Raw genomic sequence first — 17558 nt, 5'->3', positions numbered from 1 at the left:
AGACCTAAATGTGAGACCTCAAACCATGAAAGTCCTAGAGGAGAACAAAGGCAGTAATTTTTCTGACATTGGCCATAACAACATCTTACTAGATATGTGTCTTGAGGCAAGGAAAACAAAACTATAAAAATAAACTATTGGGATTTCATCAGAGTAAAAAGTTTTTGCATAACAAAGGATACAACCAACAAAACTAAAAGGCAAACTGCTGAATGGTAGGGGATATTTGCCAGTGACATCCGATAATGGGTTAGTATCCAATATATATAAAGAACTTATACAACTGACACTAAAAAACCAAATCCAATTAAATATGAGCAGAAGACTTAAACAGATATTTCTCCAAAGAAGACATCCAGATGGCCAATAGACACATGAGGAGCTAACATCACTCATTCATCATCAGGAAATGCAAATCAAAACTACAATGAGATATCATCTCACACCTCTCATAATAGCTGAAAGCCTAAACACAAGAAACAATAAGTGTTGGCAAGGATGTTGTAAAAAAGGGAACTTTCTTGCACTGTTGGTGGCAATGCAAACTGGTGGGTCCACTTTGGAAAACAGTATGGAGGTTCCTCATTAAATTAAATAAATAGATAGATAGATAGATAGATAGAACTATATCTAGGATCCAGTAATCGCACTACTGGGTATTTACCCAAGGAATACAAAAACACTAATTTGAAAAGTTAAACGCACCCGTTTTTATTGCGATATTACTTAAAAAAAGCAAGTTATGGAAACAGCCCACATGTCCATTGATAAATGAATGGATAAAGAAGATATGGGGTATGTATGTGTGCATGTATACATATATACATATACATATATATGTATATGTATGTGTGTGTGTATATATATATATATATAAACACAGTGGAATGTCATTCAACCATCAAGAAATGAAATCTTGCCATTTGCAACAATATGGATGGAGCTAGAGTATAATGTAAGCGAAATAAGCTAGTCAGAGAAAGGCAAATACAATGTGATTTCACTCATATGTGGAATTTACAAAACCCAACTGCAGAGAACAAACTGATGGTTGTTAGAGGGAAGGTGGGTGAAATAGGTGAAGGGGATTAAGAATAAAACACTTTTCTGAGGACACCTGGATGGCTCAGTCAGTTGAGCACCTTACTTAGGCTGAGCCTTGTGAGCCTGGAGCCTGTTTCGGATTCTGTGTCTCCTTGTCTCTCTCTGCCCCTCCCCTGCTCCCCACTCGTGCTCTCTCTCTGTCTCTCCCGCTTTCTCTCTCAAAAATAAATAAATACACTTAAAAAAAAAATTTTTCTTGATGAGCACTGAGTGGAATAGTCGAATCACTATATTGTATACCTGAAACTAATATGACACTGTCTGTTAACTACATTGGAATAAAATTTAAGAAACATTTTTTTTAGAACACAGTATCCCTGACCTCTGCTGACTAGATGCCATTCACCTCACCCCAAGCTGTGACAATCAAAAATGTCTCCACACATTGCCACATGTCTTCTGAAGGCAAAATCACTCCCAGTTAAGAACGGCTATAGTAGACAGTTCTCCTAGACTGAAGTATATTTAATCTAGTAAGACATATATGTAATAGCTGACATATTTATGTTGCTGATGCTTATTTCTAGAAATCCTCTTCTGCAAATTAGGATAGTTTTCAAGTAAGTCAGAAATAAATCTGGGTAGTTTGGTTTCAGCAGTGAGCCTGCCATGGCTCATAACATTCCATCCTTTCTGCAGCAAATTGCAATAGCGAGAGAGGGGGACTTGCTGACAAAGGAACGTCTCTGCTGTGGCCTATCTATGTTTGAAGTCATCCTGACTCGGATCCGGACCTTTCTGGACGACCCTATCTGGCGTGGGCCTTTGCCCAGCAATGGAGTCATGCATGTGGATGAGTGTGTTGAGTTTCACAGACTTTGGAGTGCCATGCAGTTTGTCTACTGCATTCCTGTGGGAACACACGAGTTTACAGTCGAGTAAGTGTACTCAGTGGATGGGGAAAGTGGGAACAAGCTGGTGTTAGGCTCACATAGAAGACTACATTCCTCTGGAAGTGGACTAGAAGTTTTTCAAGTTGCTTTAAAGCTATTTAAGTGGAAGTTCTTAATGCTCAGGAGGTGACTCGGGGTGAAGTTTCTAGGTGTTCTCTGAACCCATGGAAACTTAGGTAAGTTAAGTTTTCTTAACTGTGCATTTTCTAGATGGGGGTGTCCACAGCTTCATAGAATCATTGTTCTTGGAGGGTCTGTGATCTGAAAGAAGGTTAGGAAACAGTGTGCCAAAGGAACTCAAAAGAGACTTTTACCAAAAAGGACACGTCATCTGCTGCTTGGCGTTCCCTTCCTGGCCTGTTCCCAGTAGATCCCTTGGTCATTGAATTCTGGACACCGAGTTGTAAAAGACTTTATAATTGTTTGTGATTGCTTGTTGTCCTTGTTGCTTCTTGTTTCTAGGCAGTGCTTTGGCGACGGGCTCCACTGGGCTGGCTGTATGATCATTGTACTTCTTGGGCAACAGCGGCGCTTCGCTGTCCTGGATTTCTGCTACCATCTACTTAAAGTCCAGAAACATGATGGCAAAGATGAGATTATCAAAAATGTGGTATGTGGAAGAGAATCTTCCACTATGTGGAAGTTTCACAAAATATTTACTAAAAGTTATTTTTCTGGGAATGTTTTTCATCCCAATACATAAGGTGACACCAACTGAAGCTTTCTTTTCCAAAATGAATCTAAACATACTTGCTAAGTAAAGCAGTCAGGCAATTCAAATAGTAATTATTCCATTTTCTTTCTCTTTTTAGGGTACTTAGATCTGCTTCATATTATACAGCCTTATAGAATCTGCATTTTTAGATTATTGGCATATTATTCCAGTTTCTGGCTTCCTTTGTTATAGTCAAAATGTGTGTGGTTTGTTTTGTTTTGTTTGATTTCTTTGTTATGACTGCTCTTTAGGTCTTTTTCCCTTTGTCATTTTATGGATTCTTTGTAATTCTAGAAAATACTCAGCCATTATCTTTTCAAATATTTTAGTTTTCTTCCATTCTGTTTTCTTTTAGGACTGCAGTTACTTACTTGTTAGATATTCTTCTGGTTTCCATATCCCTTATCCTGTTAGTTTTCTAATTAGGTTCCAAATCCACAACAGATTTCCACAGGCTTAGTGGTTTAAAACAACACCCATTCTCTCACAGTTCTGTAGGTCAGAAGTCTGGGTACAGAATGACTCAACTGACTTTATTTATCATCTCAAGGCCAAAATTAGTGTGTCTGTAGCACTGTGTTCCTTTCTGGAGCCTCTGGGGATGAATCTGCTTCCAGGCTCATTCAGGTGGTTGGCTGGTTGCAGTCCCTTGCAGTTAGAGGACCAAGGTCCCCATTTCTTTACTGCCCATTGGCCTACATCCTTCTACTTTCCACATGAACCCCTCCAGCCAAGCTGGGTCAAGTCCCTCCCATGCTTCCAATCTATCAACTTTCTGCTATATCTCCTGCCTCTACCTGAAGGAAGTTCTCTGCTCATATGATTAGGTTGGATTCACCTAGAAAATCCAGGGTAGTTTCCCCATTTTAAAGTCTAATCTTAACTACATTTACAGTCTCTTTTGCCATGAAAGGTAACATTTTCATAGGTTCTGGGGATTCAGGCATGGACGTCTTTGAGGGGCTACTCTACCTTCCGTATCTCCCATTTTCTTGTCTCTCTGGGCTGTTCCCAGAGTACTTTATTCAGTTATCTAATTCATTCAGCTGTGTCTAATCTGCTGTTTTTAGTTTTGAGAAATACTAGTTTATTTTTAAATTTTTGATTCGGAGGATGCCTGGGTGGTTCAATCGGTTAAGCACCTGACTTGATCTCAGGGTCATGAGTTCAAGCACAACATTGGGCTCCACACTGAGTGTGAATCCTATGTACGTACATATATACATACATACATGTGTGAAGCCTACATATATACACACATACATACATACATACTTACAAGTTTGATTTAGTTCAAATCTTGGTGGTAATTGATCATTTTATCTTCTTCACTGAATTTTTCCCATTTTTTTTTTACACATTTGATGTATTATATTTTTTAATTCTAGTATATGAGACCTCAAAGGTTATCTCAAATTCTGAAATGTTTCGTGTGTTAGGTTTTTTATTTGCCAGCTCTTGTCCAATTAAACTTAATTTGGATTGCTTTTCTCCCAAGATATTTATTTGCTTCTCATCTCCACAGGCTGTTACCAACTTGGGGCCACATTAGCCTAATTAGAGGGACCATGGCTTCAGGTGTAGCCCAGCTTGCTTACAGCCCAGGCCATCTCCTCATCTCACTGCTGCTGGTGGCATCTGTCCCTGAGGAGGTCCTGGCTTCTGCTTTACTTCCTGCATAGACAAAACCTGCAGTGCTTTTTAAAGTTTCTTCCTGTGTGTGTGTGTGTGTGTGCGTGTGTGTGTGTGTCTGTCTGTGTGTCTGTGTGTGTGTGTGTGTGTGTGTCTTTTATTAAACCGGGAGGATCTATCAAAGTATCCTGTCTACAATAACTGGAAATCTAAAACTTGTATTAGATTACTGGTCTTTCCCCACTGACTATATTATCTTCATCTTTACATCACCAATTTTTAGCACACAGCAGGTTCTTAATACCTGTGTGTTGAATGAATAGGTCTAAGTTGTAAAAGTAAATCTACCATCAGTAGTATGAAACCGATAGAGAAATGTGTTTAAATGCAAAATACATTCATTGTTCCAATAGGTACATTACAGAGATGTGTGCTAGTAGTTTGCTATAATTTTTGAGAAAATGTGAAAATTCTGACATTTTGAAACATGAAAAATAAATGTACATGTTTTAATAATAAAACATCCTAATTTTAACTGTTGCAGCCATTGAAGAAAATGGTGGAGAGAATTCGCAAGTTCCAGATCCTAAATGATGAGATAATTACTATCTTGGACAAGTACTTGAAGTCTGGTGATGGAGAAAGCACACCTGTGGAGCATGTTCGCTGTTTTCAGCCACCTATCCACCAGTCCCTGGCCAGCAGCTGAGGACATGTACATCATGTTTTTGAAGAGTCCCAGTACTGACTGCATTTAATAACTATAAGGGCATGTTTTTCTTTCCATAAACTATTTAGTAAGATTTTTAGTGACTATTTTTCAGTATCTCTGTGCCTGTTAAAGGGGGTACTTTTCAATTTAAAAGCTTAATTTTATAAAATTATTTTTCTAGACTAAAATTGTATATGCCTTTGGTAATTAGAAAGTCTGAGAATATTAGCTGCTAATTGTTGCCATCATGTTCTTACAGAATTATTTTGCATTTTTCTATGGAATGTTCCAACAACTAGCTATGTCAAAATGCTGCTGAGTTCATCCATATATTCCTTAGCAAAGGATCAGTGATGTTTGGGGAAAGATTTATGGACTTAAGAAACTTAATACCAGCTCATTGTAATAAAATCCACTACCAATTAGAATTAAACTTAATGCTTATTTAGCTTTTGTTTAGGGATTTTTCTGATGGTCTTTTATGAATAACCTTTTCTAAGTCATTGTTCCTTTTTTTGTGTCAGTGTGTCAGAAAATAGTGAACTTGATTCCTCTGCTTCTACTAAATCCAGTTGTGACAGTCTAATTTGTAAGGTATGATTTAAAGGTTACAGAAATCAAACTAATAAAACTTAATTGTGTTCATTCATTTAGTGTTGTTGATAAGGTTTTGGAGTGATGGGGGTCTGGAGCCAATGGCCAAGAAAGAATTCTTGACACATCTTTGGTGCAAAAAAGTGATTCTGTTGGGGTGCCTGGTGGGTCAGTTGGTTAAGTGTCCAACTCTTGGTTTGGGGTCAGGTTATGATCTTGCTGGTTTCATGAGTTATGATGAGTTTCATGAGTTTCATGAGTTATGATCTTGCTGGTTTCATCAGGCTCCACGCTAGCAGCCCAGAGCCTGCGTGAGATTCTCTCTCTCCTTTTTCTCTCTGCCCCTTCCTTACTCACCTTGTCTCTGTCTCTCTCAAAATAAATAAATAAACTTAAAAAAAATTTTTTTAAACATGATTTTATTAAAGCATGAGGACAGGACCCATGGGCAGAAAGAGCTGCCCCAGGACAGTGAGGAGAGACTGATTATATACCTGGGAGTTGGGGGAGGTAAAGGCAAGGGGAAGTTTCCAAAGAGATTTTCATATGCTAAAAAAGAATCACAGGATACTGGAGGCCTAGCTATTGTCAGGCTAAGGATATTTTTCCCTCTAGCAAAGCGTTAACACTAAGACAGTAGGGGGTTCCTAGAGAAATGTTGTACTCTGTATTTACCTCAAGTATTTGTCAATGGGCTGCAGGTTCTAAGGAAATTTAATTTTACCTGCCATTTCCTTCCTGCCTTTGTTCCCCATATCACTATGGAGGAGAGGGTGATGTTGGGGCTCCAGGTAACTTGAGTCTACAGGTTTCTGGAGATAAGGCTATTGATAAGATTGCCTTTTTCTTATAATTTACTAAGATATTTGTAAACTGATGGAGACTCATGTCCTGTATGACTGTGATCTCTATCAGTTAACCATTTGTTTTCTTTACTTTCCTTTGATCTTGGGCAGCCAGGAGTGCCTGAGAAATATCACACATATGGTGGGGGATGGGGTGTTTGTGGGGTGTCAGCTTACCTTATGCTCTCTCATTTTGTGACCCTATGCCCTTGTTTGGGCAAAGTACTTTACTTATCTTACTTACTTACTTACTTATCTTTACTACTTACCTACCTGGCTCAGTAGGTCTGAGTCTAGGTCACCTGTAACCTTGCAGGAAGGGACAAGACCATGATAGGGAGTAACTGCCATATGGCTTTGGAAACACACCACTAAAACCAAATCCAGCAGCATCATACATGATACTAAAAATAAAGTCTGTGAACGATTCCATTCTACTCTTTAACCTTGACTTATTATGAAATGAAACTATTCTTTACAAAAAGTTGCCTAAAAATGTTGCTTTTGATAATGTGAACTAATGGCAGATTGAGGTAGTATCTGTGCTCACTCTATACTGAAAGTATAGAATATGATGAGGAATTACGATTAATGGCTAAATTTAAGTAATTCATTTAATAAGTTCTGTAAGATTCTATTATAAACTAAATCATATGTAGTAAACATTTATGTACAAGACAATTTCAAGTGTTATAAGATGTTGAAATAAGAATTCATTAACCTATGCATTCTCAGTGAATGCAGTATCACACCCAACGGAAGTGAAAATTGATTCTTTATTATGTACAAAGTACAGATACACAGTACATAAACATATAGAATATGTGAGAAGTAAGGGAAATGATTCATTTTCAGAAATACCAAATAAAAGCTGTGCTGTCTTGTTAGGTTTACAACTTATTGGAAAAATGTATGAATACCTCCCCACCACCACCACAATGGAGTCCCAAACCTTTAGACACTTCACTTCCTGTTTTTTTTTCCCCCTTTCCATTTTGTGAGCTTATTTTCACAGGTTGCATGTGCCAAAGAACAAAGGGAAGAGAGACTAAAAGTCTCTGTGACACCTCAGGGAATGTACATTTGTTCCAGTCAGACTACTTCTTGCCTTAAGGGTGTAGGGGATGTCTAGGTAAGGCTATAACCTCTGTAGTACTCAGCCAATGAGGAGCCAGAGAAGGGACTTGCATGTTAGGAGATAAATTGCTATAACTGCCCTGAGTGCCTTTCGGTCAGACACTAACTTTCTCAAGAATGTTGATTAAAGCCTCACTTCACTGTGCTCCAAGTCTCCGCATCCCTCCTTTGATTGGGTTGGTGGGCCTATTTCTCACAATTTGGGGGCTTGTCCAGTATTCACCTCAATCTGCGGGGTCCAAGTTCTGAGAAAGGGGAGACACGTCCCACCCTGGTTTGGGTGGCCTTTCCACGGGAGGACCCCTGGCCTCTGCAGGATCCATGGAGCTCAAGACTTTTTACCTTTGGAGACAGAAGAAGTGATGCTGGGGGAAGGGTAAAAGGTACCACAGCGACCTGGTAATTCCGTGCATGGTCCAAGATAGGAAAATTAGACTAAGTACTGCTTGGGGGTCAGGAAATCTTTGGAGGCTGAGTATTTGTGACTGAGATCTATCCTACATACGAAGTGAATGTAGAGTCTCCATCTGCAGTTTCGTTCTCCCAAGAGGGGAATGGAGGGAAACGGCTGGAGACAGACAAAGCGAGTCCTGGAGAGTGCAAGAAACCTCCATTGAGAGTGGTTGAGCACCCCAGGGAAACTCAGAAGCAAGAACTAACCTGGTTGAGGATGGGGAACAAAAATTCTAGGCCTAGGGATAAGGGAAGAGACACCCAGAAAGAGGTGGGGTCTCTTCAGATTCCTCCACATAGTCCCCAGAGTACTGGGAGGATGCTCCTTGTACAAGGAACAAGGACAAACCTAAAATGATCAAACTCTACTGCATTGCTTGGACTAAAGACCCAATTCAATGACTGTTTTTTGGCCCATTTGGCTCAGCGGAAGACTGGGTCTATGGCTGTGGTACTTCATGTGAATGACAAAAGTTCCAGTACAAGGGAGGAAAGGGACTAACTATGCTCTCTTCTGGTTATCAAGAGCTCTCCCTATGTTTTCAAGAGTAAAGTGAGAGAGATCTCAGGTTTCTATTTCAAAACCATGACTGTAAGGACTGAGACTGAGGAAACAGGGGATCTTCAGTCCCTTGGGACTCTCCTTGGGATGCCTTTTATCCCCCTGGAATCAATTCAGATTGCAAGATCTAAGAAAAAAAAAAAAGGATCTTTTATATTACTGCCTGGCCTCAATACTCATTAGGAGATGAGGAAAAATGGCCCATTAATGGGACATTAAATTTTAATACAATCCATCAGATCTCCTCTGCAAGAAATAGGACAAATGGACAAACAGGACAAATGGAGGTACCCTGTGTCCAGGCTTTCATGACCCTAAATAAGGATCCAGAATTGAGGGCCTCTTGCAGAATGTGTTTACCCAAATGTGTTTGGCTAGTAAACTCCCTCCTGATATATTGGATGATTGTCTAAACAGGCCTCCTCCAAATAAACCCAGGTTGCCAGAGGAAACAGGCCATCCCTAATGAAGGGGACTCTGACACTCTCTCTCACTGTTCCTCCTTCCTAATAGACTCTAGCTGTATGTGGGGTTTCTTCCTCATTCATTTCCTGGGTTAATGACTATGATAATTAGAGCTAATTGTCTGGTTAGTCTACCTCAGGGGAGAGACTTTAAGGAATATTCCCAAGCAGCTGCTGAAACTCCTTCCTTTTGTTTCAGGGAAATTCCCTATCTTCTCCAGCCTGATACAGACTCCATATTTCCACTTAGGTGGAAAAAAACATTGGCACCTGCTCCTCTGAGCTGACGAGGTTTAGAACCAGGAATCTCCTTTCTCTGCCTTCTCTCCTTTCTGCCTTCCCCTCCTCCTCCTCCTGTTTCTGCACACCTACGGTGCAGCCTGCATAACTGATTCTATACCCTCTTCTCTGTCTCTGGCACTATTGGCTCCTCCTCCCACCCTTGATGTCAAGGAGTGAAGAGCACTCACTTGGACCTCCCACTTCAGATTCCCCCACCGGTAAAAGCTGACAATTGACTGACTCTTAAGTGGATACAGGTGGAACATAACTCATGTATTGAGTTACCAGCATTAAATGTGAAGCTTGTTTTCTCAGCCAGAGTGTTCAGTCAACTGAACAAAAGTTTCCCAACGTAGACAATGGGACAGGTGTTGCATCCACACGACTCCTGAAACAGAATGCTACGGGCACCAGTGACAGTCACAACAAAGTTTATTACAATGAGAGGCAAGGCCAACCGATCGGGACCAACACTCTTGATAAGAGTGCGGCCCCGAACAGCCGGGGTACAGAGTTTTTATAACCGATCACATCGTTCTATCATCACCTGGGAACAGAACAAAGAAACAATTTCCAGATGAGTTAGAAACAGTTGCCTAATGAGGTGTTTACTTTAGACTTTCTGCCTCTAAGTTGCAACCAGTGGATCTCCTTGACCCTGCCTCTGATGCTCTTTTCTTTGAACTTTTGTTTCCTTAATTGGTGAAGCCTAATTTACAAGAGTATGAGGCGTAATTTATAAGAGTAAAGCAAGGCTGTTGTCTCTTAACCTTCAATGTCAACACAAAGCTGTTATTTTTCAAGCTAAGCATTAGCCCTACACTACAATTTAACCCTTACATTTCCCCCTTTTCTTGTCAGTGAATCAATCCCTTGATTCATTAGGAACTAAGGGGATATAAATTGGACCTGATCATCATAATTTTTATTTCACTAACTCGCTTCTTGACATATTGTACTAACCAATTGATAATGAACAGGCCAATAGTTAACCCGAGAAGTAACAATAGCAGTGGCCCAGCTATGGCTGTAAGCAATGATGTGAGCCAGGGGGACCAAGAGAATAAACTCTGATACCAATTATTGCTGGCTTCCCTGGCACGTTCCCTGGCCCTAAGATTATCTCTGACCAAACTGAGAGTGTCTCGGATTACTCCGGAATTGTTCGCATAAAAACAGCATGTTTCTCCGAGGGCCACGCAGAGGACCCCTTCCTTCATGAAGAGTAAATCAAGCCCTCTTCTGTTTTGTAATACAACCTCGGCTAAAGAGTCTACTTGGTGTTCTAGCCGAGAAATTGAAGTTTCCAAGTAGCCTAGGTCTCGGTCCACTTGCTTGCTTACAGTTTTGAAATTTTGGTCCCCCACAATGAGTCCAGCAGTTCCAATAGCTGTGGATCCTGCAATTCCCAGTCCCACTAGGAGTGGAATGAGGACTGGTGCTGCCCTTTTTACCCTGGAATGTCCTTCAAATAGACGTAAGTGTTCTCTCCCTGCTTCTCCGCTATATAGGTATATTTGTGGGAGAATATGAACTAGGATACAAATCTCTTGGGTGCCGACCCCAAAGTATGCGGCTGCAATGCAGGGGGTAATTCCTGATGAGCAAGCAAACCAGGCTCCAGTAAGGGCTCGGTATGCTATATTTTGGGCGTTATCAGTATCTGATCTACTTGGAATATACACTTCTGCACAAGAGTTTTTGTAAGGGGAGTTCTGCCAATTATATTCTTGGGACACTATACACCAACCCTGCCCTTGGAGGTCTCCTAGGGTTAAAATTGGTCGTGAACCCCAAGGGCACAATGTCGTGCTTGGATTTAGCAATTTCACAACATGCTTTTCTATGTCTTGTCCAATGCTAGCATTTGTAGCCACTCCCACATAATATGGGGGTTTAGGGTTTAAGCACAGCCAACAGTTCAGAATACGCCCCAAGCAAACTTTTGGTTTGACAGACCTTGGATTGGGCACCTTTCTGGACTTCTTTTCTAAGTCAGAAGTCCCTTCATTCCTACCCTCCCCCAAGTATTGAAGATTTCCTTAACTGTTGTTGTTGTTATTTCCTTAAAAAGTTCCAACTTTTCTTTACAAACCTTCTGTCAAGAAAAGACCTTTTTGCTCAACTAACCTAAGGTTAAAAGTACCCAATAATGGGCTTAATTAAGTTAAATGAATGCTTATGGACAGCTTGTAGGGAAGAATGTTATGGTACTTTACTATTTAGAGGGGGATCCTTTCACTTACTCTGAAAAGACTGGCATTTGATCTTTATGGAAGATGGAAGGTTCTAGGAATGTTTGTAAACTCTCTTTAAAAATTATTTAGATCAATAGGCGGACAATCAAAATCACTGAATCCTGTCTGAACAGGGAGCATGACGCGAAGAGGACAGTATGGTTCAGCTTCTCTTGCATGGAAGAAGTTAAATTAATATGCAGCCAGCAGGTCTGTTGAGAAGCAGGACCTGTAGCTTCAGTGTCTGAAATCTGTCCCTGATTCTAATGACTCATTTTGTGACCCTATGCAACTTATTAACTTCTTTACTCTAATCTTATCTGCTGGAAACAATCTTGTACAATCTCGGTGTGAGATGAATTTAGCCAAGCATACATAGAATCTACTACATCTAGCCAATGCGTCTCAGGGGAGAACGGGTTCTGGATATGACCTGTAGTTGGTAATTCCAACTTTGTGGGGGCACCCGATTGCGGGGTAGGTTGGGAAGGGACAGTCGGAAAGAGTGGGGGGTGTAAAATCATATCCTTGTTTGGCCCTACCGGATTGGGTGGAGTTTTTCTTTTAACCCGTTGTATAGTAAAGGAAATGCCCTTGTCAACTCCTGGAGCATACATCCTGAGACCCCAAGTGTGTCCAGTGTCCCAGGAAGAGGAAAAGGTACTGGAACTAGAAACCTTTTTTAAACATATTTTTGTTGGTTTACATTTTCCTTGAGTCTTACATTTGGGATCTGGAGTTCTAAGGAGGGTGATTAAGGGATCATGGCCCTGTCCTGCCAGCTAGGGGGCCAGCGTTTCACAACCCCATTTTGCACAATGGTATTGGCCTTTTCCTTCACATTCGACCTTTCTATTTGCAGGGCAACTGTATAACCCTGGTATGTTAGCCAATTTTTGTTCTTGATCCCTGTGTCCACATCCATAGGTAACCATATAGGGGTTTTCGGGGACCGGAGGAGCGAAGCCTGTTGGCTGTTTATAATTAGTAACTAGAGTCCCCCATGAGTCCCCCACCAAGTCGCATAAATCAAACAAAAAACAAGGCACAGTGGAAGAGGTATTAGATGCTATCACCTTTCCCGTGACAGTGTCCCTGAGTTCCCATTGGTATGGCCAAAAAGATAGGGGATGCAATTCCATACAGTCCCCCACACTTATCACCATACAAACCCAGAAAATTATTATTCCCGCATCAATTTTAGCTTTAAAGGATCTTCTGGATGCCTTTGAACCTTCCATTGCTCTTTGTTATCTGGTTCTGCATCAGTCTGGGTTGTTCCCGCCTTCACGCAGTTTTTCTTAACCTGAGAGTGAGGAATCCAGGTTCGGACACCATCTACCTTCACGGCCGTGGGTGTAGTCAGAATCACGGTGTGTGGTCCTTTCCAGCGCGGCTCCAGGGTTTTAGGCTCGTGCCTTTTGACCCAGACTAAGTCTCCTGGTTGAAAGGGGTGGGGAAGAACAGGAGGATGAGTGAAGGCTTCTCTCAAGGCCCTGGTTATTTCCTTCTGTACATGTTGCAGGGCCATGAGCGAAGCCAGCAAATGGTCCTGTTCCAACTGTTCCATTACATCGTCTCCTAGCCTCGGCAGGATAGGTGGAGGTCTGCCAAATAAAATTTCATGAGGGGAAAATCCCTTGACAAATGGAGTACAACGCGCTCGCAAAAGGGCAAAAGGCAGGACATCAACCCAATTTTCGCCTGTTTCAAGGGACAATTTGGTTAAGGTCTCTTTTAGGGTCCTATTCATCCTTTCTACTTGACCTGAGCTCTGGGGTCTATATGCACAGTGTAATTTCCAATCTATTCCCAATGCCTGGGCCAGACCCTGGGACACCTGCGCCGTGAAGGTCGGGCCATTGTCCGATCCTATGCTCAGAGGCAGCCCGAATCTAGGGATTATTTCATTTAATAATTTCTTAACTGTCGCCTGAGCCGTTTCTGATTTAGTGGGGAATGCCTCGACCCACCGGGAGAAGGTGTCTACAAAAACACGCAAATATTTATATCCGTATTTCCCTGGTTTAATCTCAGTAAAATCTACTTCCCAAAAGCGGCCTGGCTCAATTCCTCTATCTCTTTTAGCTTCTGAAACCTTCCTATTTGCACCCTGATTTACTTGGGCACAGCTTACACATCTTTCAACCACCTCTTCAATCTCTTTTCCCAGCCCTTGCGCCCTGAACTTTCTCCGCACTAATTCCGCCATCTTCGTTTTTCCCAGATGAGTCCCTTGGTGGAGCTGACCCACCATGCGCCGCCCGAGTGCCGCGGGTAAGAGGATCTTACCTTCAGGATCCTGAAACCACTTTTGTCCCGGCATCCTACTTCCCCCTTTTCTGGAAATCCACTCCAGAAAATCCAGTTAGGAGTGTAACTGGGCTCCAGTGGAAGCAGGGGCTCTGTCAAGATCGGTAGCTCCAAGGCACTTTCACTTTTAGTTAGGGCAGCTTCTCGGGCTGCTGCATCAGCCAGGCGGTTTCCGACTGCCTCTAGGGAGTTGCCTTTTTGATGTCCCGGGCAGTGAATGATTGCCAGCCTCGCAGGTTCCCAGATGGCTGCTAGAAGATCTAAAATTTCAGCTTTATTTTTGATGGCCTTGCCTTCTGCTGTGAGGAGACCACGCTCTTGATAAATGGATCCGTGTACATGCGCGGTTGCAAAAGCATAGCGGCTGTCCGTATAAATGTTAACTGACTTGTTTCTTCCAAGTTTTAGGGCTTTTGTTAGTGAGATGAGCTCTGCGCGTTGGGCTGAAGTTCCTGGGGGAAGGGTCTGTTGCCATAAAACTTCACGGTCTGTCGTCACCGCAGCACCGGCATACCTTTGCCCTTGAAACACAAAACTACTGCCGTCTGAAAACATGCTGATATCAGGGTCATGTAAAGGAATGTCCGTAAGATCAGAGCGGAGGGACAAGATCGTTGCCAAGGTTTCTGGGCAAGAGTGTAGAGGGGGATTCTGTCCTTCAGGCAGCAAAGTGGCTGGGTTTAAGGTTGTGGGAGCACAAAAACGTATTCGGGGCTGGTCAAGTAGCAATGCTTGATATTGGGTAATCCGAGCATTTGACAGCCATCGCTCTGGGGGAGCCCGCAGTAAAGTTTCCACTTCATGGGGCCCCGTGACAGACAATGCTTGCCCTAAGGTTAGTTTGCATCTTTAGAAGCGCAGTGGCAGCAATTTGTCGAATGCATGGGGGCCACCCGGAAGCAACTGGATCCAGCCGTTTTGATAAATAAGCCACTGGTCGGCGCCAAGGTCCTAGGCGCTGTGTCAGAACTCCCTTGGCTACCCCCCCTTTTTCGGCTACAAACAAATGGAATGGCTTGGTGGGATCTGGCAGGGCCAAGGCTGGTGGGGTCATGAGAGCATCTCGTAAGGCTTGGAAGGCTTTGGTTTGAGTCTCTCCCCACATGAAGGATTCTGGAGACCCTTTGAGGGTGGCATACAAAGGGGCTGCCAGTTCAGCAAAGCCAGGTATCCATAGTCTGCAGTAGCCTGCCGCCCCAAGGAACTCGCGGACTTGTTTGCGAGTTTTAGGCTGAGGAATATCGAGTATGGCCCGAATTCTTTGTTCACCAAGGTAGCGCTTACCTTTTTTAAGGTTGTAACCTAGATAGGTCACTGCAGTACGACAGACCTGTGCGTTTCTGGCTGACACTCGGTACCCCAGTTTTTGTAGAAGACTCAAGAGTCCTTTGGTGGCATTCAGGCATTCTAAATGAGAAGGGGCCGCCAGCAAGATATCATCAACATATTGCAATAGAGTTACCTGTGGGTTGGAAATCCGAAATGGCTCTAAATCTTGGTGCAGGGCTTCATTAAAAAGAGTAAAATTTTTAAATCCCTGGGGGAGTCGCGTCCAGGTGAGCTGTCCGGTTTTTCCCTCTTCAGGATCAGTCCATTCAAATGCAAATAGTGGCTGGCTTTGTGGGGCCAGCGGGATGGCAAAGAAGGCATCTTTTAAGTCCAGAACTGTATAATACACCTGAGAAGGGGGAAGCAGACTAAGGAGAGTATAAGGGTTGGGTACAGTGGGATGAATGTCCATTACCCTGGCGTTTACTGCTCTTAGGTCTTGAACTGGCCGGAAATCGGATGAATTAGGCTTCCGGACAGGAAGAAGCGGAGTATTCCATGGCGACTTGCATGCGATCAAAATGCCAGAGTCGCGCAAACGCTTGATGTGAATAGCGATTCCCCGCCTGGCCTCCCGGGACATGGGATATTGTTTTAGTCTTACCGGAAGTGCGGATGCCTTAAGTTCCACTATTATGGGAGCTTGATGAATTGCCAGCCCAGGTGGATTAGTTTCAGCCCATACCTGGGGAAAATCCGCCTGGAGGCTTTTAAGGAGGGGATCGACTGCATGAACATTTTCATTAGGCACTGGAGTGAGCAGGCCCTCTTCCCCAAGTGGCACAGTCACCGTTACCGTTGTTGGGCCATCCTGGCCGACTTTAATATGCATACCCCCTTCAGTGAATTTCAAAGAAGCCGTTAGTTTATGCAGTAGGTCTCTACCTAGTAATCCAGGGTAGGGGCATTCAGGCATGATTAGGAAAGAATGTGTAACAGTTTTACGGCCTAAATCTACTTGTTCAGTGGTCCATTTACAAGTCTGGGACCCAGTTGCTCCTTGCACCAGGGTTGCCCCTTGCCTGGTGGGGCCAGGATCTTGTTTTAAAACTGAAAAGGTTGCCCCAGTGTCCACCAAGAAAGTCTTAGGTTGGCCCCCTATATTAACAGTAACCAACGGCTCAGAAGGGGCCACCGAGCCGCGGCCCCGTCAGTTGAAATCGACTCCCATCACAGATACCTGGGGTGGCCCAGTTTTGCGTTGGGCTAAGTTGGGGCAATCCTTTTTCCAGTGTCCCTCTTGTTTGCAATATGCACACTGATTTTTTCCCAGTGACACTTTAACCCTTTGTTTATCTTTTTTCTTTTGTTCAGACCAGAATTCTTTGGGCGTTCTGGGTCCTCTTTCCTCACGGGCATCCAGGACAGCTGCCACCACCCTGCTTAATTTTTTTGTCTGTCTTTCTTCCTGAGAATCCCTATTGTTGAAAACCTTTTGGGCTATTTCAACTAACTCAGATAAATTTTTTCCTTCAAACCCATCTAATTTTTGTAACTTTTTCCGAATGTCTGGGGCTGCCTGTGAGACAAAAGCCAGATTTAATGCCCTTCTATTTTCAGGTGCCTCAGGGTCAATAGGGGTAAAGGTGCGGTACGCCTCCATGAGCCTTTCTAAGAAGGCCGAGGGGCTTTCCCCAGCTCCCTGAATTACTTCTGTTACCTTAGACATGTTTGTGGGCCGGCGGGCGGCCGCTCGGAGACCTCCCAGTAGAGTCTGGCGAAATAGGGTTAATGATTGCCTACCGTGAGGAGTGTTTGGGTCCCAATTCTCAGGATGCGAGGAAGGAAAAACTTCCTCCAGCACAGCAGGATCCACGGTGGGTTGCCCGTTTGGCCCCATCACTAATTTCTGGGCCTCACGACGGATCTTATCTCGCTCCTCAGTGGTGAAGAGAACCTGCAAGAGCTGTTGGCAGTCATCCCAGGTTGGCTGATGGGTCACAAATATGGTTTCAAGAAGAGAAATTAAGGTTTGGGGTTTCTCTGAGAACGAGGGGTTTTGAAGCTTCCAATTATAAAGGTCGCTAGTGGAGAAGGGTACATAAGTCATAAAGGGTCGGACTTCACCCTGCAGGGGTGGCCCTGGACGAAGGGGTAGGGCAGTGGGAGGGGGATGAAAGGGAGTCCCTGACCGGGTATGAGATGGGCTCAGGGGAGTGTCCTGACTCGGGCTTGCCTCCTGATCTGAAGCATCCTGACTTGTATTTTTTGAGCGAGAACTATAGGGCGGCGGGCGGTAAGTTTCTTCTTCCTCTGGTGCAGGTGATAGAGGGGGCAGCCGCTTAG

General features: G+C 43.2%; 2 protein-coding genes across 4 annotated transcripts in view; one reads left to right on the top strand and one right to left on the bottom strand.

The window, feature by feature from the left end:
- The window catches only part of CYFIP1 (cytoplasmic FMR1 interacting protein 1), a 106863-nt gene extending 101158 nt beyond the window's left edge, over positions 1-5705 (top strand). For both annotated transcript variants that reach the window (XM_007098936.2, XM_042988310.1), the window contains exons 29-31: positions 1744-1982; positions 2460-2607; positions 4889-5705. In XM_007098936.2, the coding sequence (XP_007098998.1) occupies positions 1744-1982; positions 2460-2607; positions 4889-5053 (552 nt within the window). In that variant the 3' untranslated portion in view covers positions 5054-5705. The remainder of the gene's footprint in view (positions 1-1743; positions 1983-2459; positions 2608-4888) is intronic.
- Positions 5706-12401: 6696 nt separating this feature from the next.
- LOC122239417 lies at positions 12402-14772 on the bottom strand. 2 transcript variants are annotated; one of them, XM_042988308.1, is made up of 2 exons: positions 13923-14772; positions 12402-13237 (listed from the first exon to the last, which is right to left on the bottom strand). In XM_042988308.1, exons 1-2 carry the CDS (start codon positions 14496-14498, stop codon positions 13037-13039), a joined length of 777 nt encoding a protein of 258 aa, XP_042844242.1. In that variant the 5' UTR covers positions 14499-14772; the 3' UTR covers positions 12402-13036. The 2 variants fall into 2 exon arrangements, with proteins under 2 accessions (XP_042844242.1, XP_042844243.1); XM_042988309.1 differs by having other exon boundaries at positions 12402-13070.
- Positions 14773-17558: the final 2786 nt, after the last annotated feature.

The sequence above is a fragment of the Panthera tigris genome, chromosome B3 (genome assembly GCF_018350195.1).
Source record: "Panthera tigris isolate Pti1 chromosome B3, P.tigris_Pti1_mat1.1, whole genome shotgun sequence".
NCBI classification, from domain to species: domain Eukaryota; kingdom Metazoa; phylum Chordata; class Mammalia; order Carnivora; family Felidae; genus Panthera; species Panthera tigris.
Note: the sequence above shows the minus strand (reverse complement) of the source record. Positions and strands in the feature narration are given on the sequence as shown.